Here is a 13,165-nt window from a genome sequence, read left to right on the forward strand (position 1 = left end):
CTGCTTCTGCATGAGTGTTCTGGCCCCGTCCTAAGGATCCCAACCAGCACCCCTCTTCTCTCTCTGCCTCTCCCTCTCTTGAGGGACAGATGCATTGATTCGCTCATTAGGGGAAGGACCGGGCAGAATTTTTTGTCCTCTTTTCTTCTCCTTCATAGTGAGCGCCACACTTGGGAAGGTTTGTTGTGAGGGACCAACTAGGAAATTCTAAAATGTTCTACTGTGCTTGCTGTGCGTATGGTTTGAACCACAATTATGACAGAATATAAATTTCTAAGTTTCAATGTAAGGGGAGCGAATATACCGCATAAGCGAACCAGCATTTTGGGGGTTTTGCGATCTAAATCAATTGACTTTGCATTTATACAGGAGTCTCATCTTTTAAAAGAGCATTCCAACCGATTGGCTAATAAACATTATCGTGTTTTAGCCTTTTCAGCTGCTTCTTCCAAAACCAAGGGAGTAGCCATATTGGCTAGACGTAACCTTAGGTTGGATTTTTTGGGTGATTGGTCTGACAGTGACGGGAGGATAGCTGTTGCTAAAATCCGCTTGGAGGGTAAAATGCTAGCACTAGTCTCTGTGTATGCTCCAAATGTTTTAGACAAAGAGTTTTACAAATTACTAACTAAAACCTTATTGGAACTGACGGATTTCAAAATCATTGTTGGTGCTGACTTCAATGCAACATGGCAACATAACCTAGATAGATCCACTGGGGTAGAAAGCAGAGAACAAGCACTAGCGTCTGCAGAACTACGTGCTTGGGCAAACTCAACTGGCTTACTCGACATCTGGCGTTTAATGAACCCAACGGTTAGAGATTTTTCTTTTCTGTCGGGTAGGCATGCTTCATTCTCTAGGATCGATTACGTTTTTGCCCCTGTTAGCTTGTTTCATAAAATTGCCAAGGTAGAGTTGCTCCCAATGTCACTCTCGGATCACAAGGCGGTGCTGTGTGTTGCTTCACTGAAACAGGTTATAGATAGAGCTCCTAGATGGCGGTTTAACACCACACTGCTGCGCGATGCGGCATTTGTAGCTCAGTTTCAAACTGGTTTGCGTGAATTTATAAATATCAATACAGGCTCAGTTGAGGATCCCAGAATTCTTTGGGATGCAATTAAAGGCTTTATCAGGAGTAATACAACCCTCTATGCGTCCACTCAGAGAAAATTAAGGTCAGCCAAACTGGTGGAATTGGAATCTCGGTTTTCTACTTTGGATAATTCTCTCCAAAATAACTTTGATGTTAGTACAGCAACTCAGAGGGAGCTAGTTAAGAAAGAAATTAACTCCATTCTCAAGCGCCGCTCAGAATTTCAAATGAAACGCACAAGGCAAAACTACTATTTTAATAGTGCAAGACCCAGTCACTTACTGGCTTTACGTCTTAGATCCAATGAGCATTTTGCTGATATTGTTAGTGTCAAATCAACAACGGGAGCCATGGTTACAGAACCCAAAGAGGTCAATGCCACGTTTCGTGCTTTTTATGATGAGCTCTACACCTCCGAGGTCATTCACGATGATGCAGTATGCAATAATTTTTTATCCAACATACAGTTACCAACCCTTAGCGAGGCGGATGCGGAAGCCTTAGATAGACCGCTCCATCTGGCGGAATTACAGGAAGCTGTGCTCGCAATGCGTAGGGGCAAGTCGCCTGGTTTGGATGGGATACCCCCTGAACTTTATGCCATCTTCTGGGAAGATCTAGGTCAGCTGATGCTAGACATGTTTCGATATGCAATTGAAAGTGGCTCTTTCTCCAGGGATGTGAATGTAGCTATTATATCATTATTGTTGAAGAAGAACAAGGATCCCACAGATTGCGCAAGCTATAGACCGCTTTCACTTTTGAATTCTGATCTAAAAGTTTTTGCTAAGGTGCTTGCGCGTCGCTTGCAGGGTTTTATGACCACCTTAGTACACTGTGATCAGACAGGTTTCATAGGAACTAGACTAGCCTCTGATAATGCTAGACGACTATTGCATATCATCGATAGGGCTAAGGAGCTGAGGACCCCCGCCGCAGTGTTGTCGCTCGATGCGTTGAAGGCATTTGATCGTCTGGAATGGTCTTACCTGTGGGCTGTACTAGATAAAATGGGATTTGGTGCTTCATTCATACATTTTGTTAAAGTACTTTATTCTAATCCGTCAGCGATGGTCCTAACCGGTAAGATCTGTTCGCCGCTATTCACGATTGGCAGATCTTCGAGGCAGGGTTGTCCCCTTAGTCCTCTCCTTTTCGCACTTTCACTCGAACCCTTGGCTCAGACAGTGCGTCAGTCTGCAGATATTACTCCTGTTTCGATTAACAACACACAGCATCGCATTTCCCTATATGCTGACGATATTCTACTGTTCATTGAGAATGCACCACAGTCAATTACTCACGTCCTTCAAATCTTTGATCAGTTCAGTTCCATTTCCGGCTACAAAATTAATTGGACGAAGTCAGCCCTTCTACCTCTAAATGATCAGATGAGATCTGCTATCCTGCCGCCCATAATCCCAGTAGTAAGCCAATTCAAATATCTTGGCATAGATATTTTCCCCTCTCTTCAGGCTATTGTTAAGAACAACTATGGTGACACTCTAAATAAGATTTGTCTTGATTTAGATAGATGGTCATCTTTGCCCAACTCTCTCCAAGCTCGAGTTTCAATCATAAAGATGAATGTTCTTCCTAGGGTTAACTTTGTAAGCTCTATGCTCCCTTTGCCACCACCGCCGCAATACTGGAATAAGCTTCACTCTTCGATATCTAAGTTTGTGTGGAAAGGGAAACGCCCTCGTCTTAAACTTTCTCTATTACAACGTGCTAGAGATGATGGCGGCCTTTCATTGCCCAACTTTAAATTTTATTATTGGGCCTTCACGCTCCGCCCCCTTTTAAATTGGTTTAACCCAGCAAATAAGGTTTCTTGGAGAGAGCTTGAGGAGAGTTTAGTGCAGCCTGTTGAATTGAGAGATCTTATCTATTCAAACATAACTACACATCAATGCAAAGTTCGCTTTGGACCTATCATTTCTCATTTAGTGACAGTATGGAGAGCAGCTGAAAAGATGTGTAAGATTGATTGTAAATGGAACTTATTTTCCCCAGTGTTCAATAATCAAAGACTTTTAATCGGGGATCGCCCCATTCGCTTTCCAAGGTGGAGGGCTAAGGGGATTCGTACATTAGGGGACTTATTTGATAGAAATGGTTTACGACCTTTTCGAGATTTGTGTGACATCTTCAATCTGCCTGGAAATACCCTTTTTTTCTACTTCCAGCTGAGATTGTCCATGAGGACCTATGGGGTCCCATGGCAAGCTCCCCTTAGATTGCACCCCTTCCATGAGTTTATCTGTGATGGTAACAGAACAAGAGGTTTGGTTTCCACCCTCTATGGTTTTTTATTAGACTGTAGTTATGGGCCCCTATCTGTTGATACTGTTTGGAGGAATGATGTACCAAATTTGGACCCTGACTTTTGTTGGGACACAGTGTGGTCTAACATTAGGCTATCTTCTAGAAATCCAGACCATCAACAAATTCATTTAAATTTTGTTCATCGGACTTATTTAACTCCCCGCAGACTATGTGCTATGAGGATTTTGAATAATCCCAACTGCACTCTCTGCGCCTCAAATAGTATTGGTACCTTCCTTCACATGGTTTGGGAATGCCCAAATGTGTCGTCATTCTGGAATATGGTTGCCTCAAAACTTTCAACTATTTTTAGTATTAATATCATATCTTCTCCTTCTTTATTTTTATTAAATGACGTCTCACAGTTGCAACTAAACAATATACGCAAGCGCATCTTCTTTGCTGGATTAACGGCGGCGAAGAAGATGGTAGCTACGCGGTGGAAACCTCCTCATACGTTAACGTTTCGCCAGTGGGCCTTAACCTTTCTAGATATAGTATATTTAGAGCAGTCGATAGCAAGGTTACACGGAGCAAAAGAAGAAAACATTAATATGTGGTCGGACATTGCAGATAAGCTTAAGGCTATGATTCAAGAAATCACTATATAGTGGTAACAGCCTAGCACAGGCATGCACTATTGTACATTCCGTGTTGGTCCGGGGAAAAGGGGTGGGTGGGTTTTCTTTTCCTTTTCTTGTTTTGCTATTGTTTGTGTTTGTCTGTTAATTGCATTTTTCTTTTGATTAATGTTTTACTTTTTCTTGTTCTATTCATATGTATGTCTCTAATTTCATGTTATGGAAAATAAAAATAATTGATAACAAAAAAAAAATAGTGAGCGCCACTCAGCAGAGGGGTGTGGCTGCCATCTCTTCCCCCACTGCACATTCTGAAAAACAGAGGGGATGGATGGCGGGGGGAGAGGGGACTTAAGAAAGAGGGGCCTGGGTGAGGAGAGGGGGCGCAGCCGATAAGGAGTCTCCTTTGCATATTCATCTGCAAATCAAAAATCAATGATTCAGACGGAGGCTGTTCCAGAGCTTCGCTGGTGAAGGAATGGGTGGGGTGATGGGGGCGTGACATTTGTCCCCCGCAAAGTGAGCCCTGCCATTCTTAAGCCCGAGTATCTGAGAGTTGCTGACGAGATTCATGCACAAAAGAAAGGCGAGGAATAAAGAGAAGCTTGAAGGAGAGGGAGTGAAGAAAGAGCTGCTAAATATGCTGGAAATGTGTGCTGGTAAAGACGGGCAACCAGTGTTACAATGTTTGCCGGGGCCCTGGTGGTTGTATTCACAGCATGGCACCAGTCGGCAGGCTTTGCTCTGCAGCCCCTGGTCGCCTTTAACTCCCCTGAGCCCTGCTGAATGAGTTTTCATGTAATTACCTCATAAATGCCACTTGTCCATCAACCGCTCTGTGGCAGCCTGGCGATGTGTCAATCAAACATGAGAATCGCCAGCTGGACCAGTCATTTGAATTAAGCTGCTATGGCAACTATCTTTAGAAAGCTCCCTTTCATTTGAATGTGTTTAAAAATCCAACTGCTTTTCTTCTTGTCATTCGATTAGCATTAGACATTTTAAATATTTTTTTAATTATCAAAGCTTTAACAAATGTATTTAGCTTTCAATCACTTTGTGTACCAAATTGTTGTAGAGCATTGTGATCAACTCTTGCAATCCATTGGGTAGTTAATGAAGGTTCAACAACTGATCCAATGTGATGAGGCCAGGGCTCCAATGGAACAGCATGAGTTTAGTCTTAGAAAAACAACTGGCTGACAACATCAGGAAACCCACAAGAAAATAAGTATGAATAGTCATTTCAACTGTCAGTCAATCACACTGTCGAGTGACAGCCTTACTTCCTGATTCACAATTAACCCTCAACCCAGCAACGTCCCTGCAAAACACTAATTATAACGCAGCTGCTTGCTGACCCTCAGACAAGAGTAGCAGCACCTACATTCACATTCACCACAATGGCCACAGAACCCTTCACCCCTTCCCTCACACAGGAGCCTCAAGAATGGCAGAAGACTCTCTGGGCTACGCTTCTCTAAAATAGGCTTAAGGATAGTTTCTGGATCATAGCATTCAGATTGTAATGCATACTGTAACAGACAATGTTACAGCAGACAAAAAAATAAGTTAAAATTCCCCTCAACATCCTCAATTCTCTCCTTGAAACGTAGCCTGGGAGTCGACGAGAAAAAACATGCAGGCACAAAAGTAAACCTATTAGTGCAACAAATGTAGCTTTTAGCTCTACCCCGGGGTTGCTGGTGTGTTGGATGTCAGGGCCTTACAAAACAGGGACGTTTGATATATCGACACAGCCAAACAGGGCAGAAATCCCCTATTATGTGCTTGAATCCCCTGAAGGAGTGCAGCGACGGGAGTGGGGGTGGGGGGGAGTTATGTTTTCAGAAAATAACAAAAGGTGAGGTGGGGAGGAGACTGGCCTCGCAGATAGAACAGTAGACAGTATGCACGGACTGGTAGGAAAGGAGCTCCTTTGAAAAGGAGACCTGCTGTGTCTCAAAGAGAACTCCTAGTTGGTCACACAAAGAGAGGCTAAACGAAGTTCAGAAGGATTTTCACAAAGTTTTAATGAGCGTTTAGGCCCCAGCAGCAGTCAGGTCTATTAAGAATTCACGCGACGAGAGAATGTGAGAGAGGGGGGAACAAGAGCAACAGAGACAGGGAGAGAGAGGGGGAGAGAGAAAGAGCATAGAGAGTGATAGTTGTGAGTGAATTGTTAAGAGGAACTATAATTGCCAGGGCTCATGAATGGGGAAAGTCTCATTTCCCAGGACACTGTAAAATGTTCAGTGTTAATTCAACACAATTGAACTCTGAGTCGGGTCGATGTTTACACTCTTAAAGTTGAATTAACATTGCAGATTTTAAAGTGTATGTGAAACGGTGACCAAATCACCTCTAGGAAAAAGGCTAGGGCAGCAATTAAAGGATTTCAGCGTTGCAATAAATGGACTGTCTCATATCACCTCATGTTTGCCTCTAGAAGTAATGTCTATTGACAGTATGACAGTAATGTCTGTAATTTGAACGTTACTTTGGCCTCACATCTACAACTGCCTTACTATGCATTATGGGGCAAAGTGAATGAAATTTAAGCTGTTCTTTGTGTGGACATTGGGTGCCACTTTAGTTTTCAAAGGCCTGGCTTATCCCAATGTTAATACCCTGTGAATTAGCCTAGAGAAAAGTATCAGAACATATCCAATATTACAATTGGCATGTGGGTCGACGTTGGTTGGTCATGAAGAACATGATACGTGGTGTAAAAAAAACTAATAAATCATGGGCACGGATGTTGACGATAACGCCTAACACCTTCACTGGTGAAGCCAGTTTACATGATTTAACGACTTAAACTCTATATACTTTGTTGACCGGTGTCCCACAGAAGTCTATACTAAGCCCCCTATCTTTTTCCTTCTGTACCATTTCTCTTCACAGAGTATGAGATCTGCTATTCTGGCCAAATGTTCACCACAGAATAGGGACACATTAAGGGTTCAGGGTGGTTAACAGGACCACATCACCAAAGTCACTCATAAGGGTCGGAAACAGTTTTCTACAGTGCTTCAATTCACAGGGAGAAACAGTTGCGCCATTTCAAGCCATGGTCCAAAACCAGATGCTGCCGACTGCAGGAGCAGGTCAAAAGACCAACATATGTGCATACATGATGAAATCTGAATCAAAAGACCTATGTGCATATATGAAATCTGACAGGGATTCACCATGGGACATCAACAATGACAACCCCTGAGTCGGAGTTCGGAGGTCAAGTGGCGAAGAAAGAGGATGACAAAGGGGGATCTTAAAGGGCTCATATTTCTACGGCGAGTTGTGCGGCAACAGCACAGTATGACCGGTGGGTTTCACAAACACGCTAGGGGCATTTTTTCAGATCGTGGCATTCTCATGACATATGGCTCATCGTCTGTTGCCAGTGAATAGCTGAGCAGAGAGTGTGCTCTATAGTGAACCACTGTTTAGTGATGTCTCACTCCAGAGCAGAGAAAGGGAAGAGAGAGGAGGCGTGTAATTGACTGTCCTTCCATGGTGGACCCCCTCAGGCTGAAAGCTCAAGCCATAGGAATGTGTGTGTAATTGTGTGTGTGTGTGTGTGTGTGTGTGTGTGTGTGTGTGTGTGTGTGTGTGTGTGTGTGTGTGTGTGTGTGCGTGTGCGTGTGTGTGTGCACGCGCGCGTTGGGAACAGTTTTGAAAAATATCCGTGTACTGGACCGAATAAGAACTTGGATTGATTCCAACGGCATGATTCATGAGGCTTGTGTTATTTGTGACAAGTGCAGTAAATACAGTAAATAGTAGCCATATCTCTCCTATCCGCCTATTAATAATAGCGATGCGAAGGATATAAAAGCTTCAGCACATTAATCAGGGGTAGCATTTTAATTCAGTGATTTATAACAAAAGGCTAATCACATAATGCTTGGTTATGTATCTACTGTATATGGGGGACATGATACAGTGGCATCATGTTGGAGGAATGACGTCAAAAGGAACAATTTTAACCGCATCAATTGTATGCCCAATTCCGGGCATAGGATCTTGGTGAACATAGGACAAAAATATCGGAACATCTGGCAAAAATAGCTGTCCCTCAATGGTAGAAGACGTACTGAAGCTGAATATAATGTGCTCTCCTTTTTTTCTATGTCCTTTTACCAGCTCACACAATAAGAGCAAACATTCTCATCAGCACAACATAAAAGTCATTAACCAAAACTTTCATGTAATATCCAGAATTTTAAGGAAGCCGAATAAAAATAAGTTTTACTCTTATGTACCTGTACAAAAGATGTAACAATAAAGTACAACCTTGAACCTTGAACCTTTAACTTCTGCATGAGAGAACACATTTCTAGGTATCCCCATTTGGTTCGGGGAGATATTGCACTATGAGCTTCAGGGAGTACTGGTTGTCAACCAGTAGGTGTCCTACCCGACACCAGGGTCTTCATTTCTCAATGGAGAAGGAGACCACATAATGTATGTATGTAATAGGGCATTAACGAAAAAGTTGAAAAGATATATATATATCTACATGCAGAGCATGTACTGTAGATCGGCTATTTTCACCATTTCTGCCTCTTTCTGACAATGTTTAATTTGCCATTTTAGAGGTATTAAAAAGTCCTTAAATTGGCACTTTAGAAATGTGAAGATAGATACCCTCTATACACTTAAACTTTATGTTGGTTTGTTTACAGTTGAGTGAGAAAACAATGTTTCACATTAAGTTAATCATCTGGAGACCACCCAAAATAATTGGGGGGTCGTGTGTGATGTGATGACGTCATCAAACGATAAAGTCGACTTCAACTCAACTTTTTACTGAGTCGACTTGCAAAAATCACAAGTCGTTAACGTCAAAGCACACACAGGTCTACAACAAGTAGTCAATTAGAGTTCTCAAATTCTTCCCGAACCAGACCCTACCCAGGCCGGGCAGAGCCTTGGGCCTAATTTTCGTTGAGAACTCTACAGGCAACTTCAACGCATGTCTTGGCCCAGAAGATGTGCTGTTCGCTCACAACGAACAGACTAATGACAATGTAAAACGCATGCTGAGATTATGGAAGAACACCAACTGCTGGTCACCAACACAATGTTCCAAAAGAAGAGGGGGAATCACGGCAGACCTTCAGCTCACTCTGCTCAGACTGCAGGGTCATCACTGCAACGGTGAGGTCTGACCGTCTGAGGGCCCCAAGAGGGTATCCTCATAAAAATGCACTTTTAAATTGCAGCTTTATACATGTCTCTATGCATAATAGTACCAGAGAAGTTGCAGGCAAATTATATCCCCCTAGTTATATACAGCAAAGAGTGACCCCCCTCCCCTCCCTTTGGTGACTCTTGGTGACTACTTTAGATACCTTAAGGAGATGCTAAGCTGCTCCAGAGGTGCCATTTCCTTTAGGCAAGAGCGTGGCCTGTAGATCAAACCCTCCAAGCGAGGCCTATGATACAGTTGGTGCTGATAGCAAGTCCTTAACTTGTCAGGTCATTCCTGGTCGTACCTCTGAACCTGCTATCAGCACTGGGCCTGGCTTCTGTCAAACGTGATCAGAACACTGTTGGGGGCTTAATTCCCATACCGCTATATATACAGTATAACAGTACATATATACTACACACAGAGAGAGAGAGAGAGAGAGAGAGAGAGAGAGAGGCAAAAAAAAGCCTCCTGGTAAATGCTGACGACAAATTAAAACAATTTGAGTCCTTTCTTTATCGAGACAGACAGTTCAAAAGTTGAGAGGGAGAGAGAATCAAGCCTTTGCCAAAAAAGTGGAACTTGTAGCTCTAAAGATGGAGGAATGAATCACTGCTAATACTAACATTTCTGTATCTTTGGGCACAAAACCTGTACTGTTATATTTCCATCCTTCCTCCACTTACGCAGGACAGGGTCATTGGTGGCAGCAGTCTAAACAGCCAGACATTTCTCTCCCCAGCATGTTTTTCTGCTCCTCCCTGGTGATCCTGAAGAGTTCCCAAGCGAGATGAGATATAGAATTCCTCCAGCGAGTCATGGGTCCAATTCTTACCACTGTTACCAGCTGGATGTACCCACATATGTGATCAGAGGCTCAAACGGCCTCAACTGGTGAGGACCTCTGAGGTGGAGGAAACTCATTTTCGCTGCTTGTAACTGCGATTTAGTTATTTCACGTTCTAACCAAAGCTCCTGACCATGGTTTGGGGTTGGATGAGGCAAAAAAGCCTCCTGGTAAATGCAGACGTTTAAATAAAAATAAAACGATTTGAGTCCTTTCTTTATCCAGACAGACAGTTCGAGGGAGAGAGAATCTTGTTCTAACCAAAGCAAAAAATCAAAAGCGTTGCCTTCCGACTCACCTCCCTCTTCACAATGGTCTGGTACAACAGACACATTTGTGTGGACGCTGTGCCAATCCACCTGTCCATCTCACAGTCCATTCTACCCTTACTTAGAGAACAAGATCCCGAGGTATTTGAAGTCCTTCGCTTGGGGCACTGGGGCAGCAACACACTCCCAAATCGGAGGAATTGGGAGTGTTCCATTTTCCATGTCCTCAGACTTTAAGGTGCTGATTGCTCATCCTGACTGCTTCACACTTGGCTGCAAAACTGCCCCAGTGTGTGCAGGAGGGCACGGTCTGATGAAGGCAACTGGACCACATCACATCAACAGTGCAGCTTAAGATATTCTGTGCATTTGCTGGCCCTAATTAAATAGCAAAAAAATCAAATTCAGACTCTTTTCGGTGAGCTTCCCATCTTCACATACTGTAGGGTGCCGGTGAATATCGTAATTTGGTTCTTGAGAGCAACTCACATGCTATTATCTTCTGTTTAAAAGCAGGAAATGCCAACTTGTGGAAGCTGCATTTTAAGTGCATGCAGGTAAAAAGAAAGCTCTAGCAAATTAGTTACATCAACATTGTTTTTATGAAGCGGTTTTGTTCAAAGAGTTTAAAAAAGATTGCTATGACAATTTTGCCAAAGGGGAGAACAACCCCAGACAGTCAGTCACAAGCAGCCAGCAGCATATCAACATTGTGAGCATATTGAAAGCAGATACACTCCTTGTAAGCTCTGTGTGCACAAGTGACATGGCTGTCTCCAATTTGTTCAAACAGCAAATGTCTTTTTAATGAGATTTAGTTTTAACCAAATCCTTCTTAATTTTCATTGGCCTGAATTGTATCCTGCATTGGCTGCCTCTGCTGTCTACATACTTGTAAAAAGGCTAAGAATTAATGAAGTACAATACCAACACACATGAAAAGAGACTGGTGGTACCATTGCAAGTTAGCCACAGCCTGCGGGTACCTCAATTCCCTGTGCGCATCTATACTTCAGTGTTCTAATAACTGGCAGGGATTTCCTTAATGGCCAACTTCCAGTTAAGTTGGACAGTTACTAGAGAGAGAGAGAGAGAGAGAGAGGGTGTGTGTGTGTGTGTGTGTGTGTGTGTGTGTGTGTGTGTGTGTGTGTGTGTGTGTGTGTGTGTGTGTGCGTGCGCGCACGCACGCACGCACGCGAGTGCGTGTGCGTGCAAGTGCGTGTGTGTGTGCGTGCGTGCCTGCCTATGTATGTCAAAAGAGTGAGCTCACACGAACCATTCACGCAAGGAGCCACACAAATTGGCAGGTAATGTGTGCAAGGCCAGTCACCAGAAACACAAACATGGAAACTCCAATACGGAAATCCCTGCTTTTACTTAATCATGTCATGCAGAAAATTCCCAATGCTTGCCATTCAGTGTTTAGCATGAATTTTGGCGTCCACAGGGACCGTCTGGGACTCACCTCGATGATGTAGAGGACAATGTTCTTGTAGAAGCAGTACAGGATACACTTGGCCACGCGGTTGTAGTTCCAGGCACCATGGACCAGCAGAAGATTCTTCAAGTATTTGAACTGAGTGGTAAGAAGGAGAAGAACATTGTGAGCTAGTACTTAATCAACCACAGGAATTAAAGCTAAAACTCATCTCACAGCTGGAAATTGTTGTTAGGCTGTACCAATCGTCTTTTTTTTTTCTCAAAACAATTAGCACAATATGTAGAATGTTTTGGTATGTTTTAGATGTTTCGGTATTACAGTCTTGCTGTTCAATATACAGCCAACCAGTTGAAGAAATTGCAGATTGAGGTTTTAACCTTTGCATTTATGAAATATAATTGTTTACTTACTTTTAAACGTTAACAATAATTTCACTAGGTTGATATGAACATAAAATATGTGTCTCCATACAATCTGAGATGCAGATAACCCCTCCTGGAACAATGCAGTGTTAGCAGGAACTTTTGGATTAGAGAAAACAACACGCTTATCGCCACTGACAGCAGGAAGCTGAGAGGTTGCAGGGGAGTCGAGGGCAAGGTCTTCACTGATACATTCCAGGCATTTTTAGTCACAGTTTGACTCTGCCAGACCCAGCCTGGTCTTGAGATGCTGAAAGGGGGGGCGAGTGGTGGGGGTACTGGTCTCCCAAGGCTTAGAGGGATAGTAAAATGGCTTTACGATAATCCTAGCATTTGGGGCCTGTGGCATACATCATATTTCAGTACAATCTCTCACTGATAGCTGCGATTAGAAGAATGCAGCATGAGAACTCACTGAGTAAAACGTTTTCATCGTAGCTTCAAGCAGACTATCAAAAAACAAAAAGGTGCAGAGTGACTGTGGGCGCAGAAGCGTTTAAGCTACATCCTCCCGGACTCCACTGCAACGACAGCAGACATTCTAACATGAAACCGGAGGAATAGGTCTCTGTTAAGTCTGGAAAGCAAACATCTAGGTAACGTCTTTGCTTATTTGAAGGCCAGCATGTCTTTCAGTGGAACAGCAGGGGGAGGCTGTAGTGTTCCTTTAGGCAGAATGAAAGCAGAGCGGTGGCCTCCTGTTTGTCTGACCCTTGGTGTGGTGGGATCAAACAGTCCAGTTACCACAGAGCCGGGCTGATGACAGACAGACAGCAGAGGCGCCGGGGACTGGACCCCTCTCTCCAGCCTCCACTTCAGCTAAACAGATACCAGAGAGCTCTAAGACAACTGTGTCCAACTCGGAATCTCGAGCGATAAGTCGAGTGAATTCTACCTAATGTTGCAACGTGTTATATACTGTAAAAACAAGCGATGAGCAAAAACAATCATTTAAACTGAAAGTCTATACCACTGATT

The 13,165-nt window shown here is 43.3% G+C and overlaps 1 protein-coding gene across 2 annotated transcripts in view; it reads right to left on the reverse strand.

Moving 5' to 3' along the window:
- atp8a1 (ATPase phospholipid transporting 8A1) overlaps positions 1–13,165 on the reverse strand; it is a 175,379-nt gene that overhangs the window by 37,362 nt on the left and 124,852 nt on the right. For both annotated transcript variants that reach the window (XM_080745990.1, XM_080745989.1), the window contains one exon: positions 11,790–11,900. In XM_080745990.1, the coding sequence (XP_080602116.1) occupies positions 11,790–11,900 (111 nt within the window). The remainder of the gene's footprint in view (positions 1–11,789; positions 11,901–13,165) is intronic.

The sequence above is a fragment of the Nannobrachium achirus genome, assembly GCF_963921795.1.
Source record: "Nannobrachium achirus genome assembly, chromosome: 17".
NCBI lineage: Eukaryota > Metazoa > Chordata > Actinopteri > Myctophiformes > Myctophidae > Nannobrachium > Nannobrachium achirus.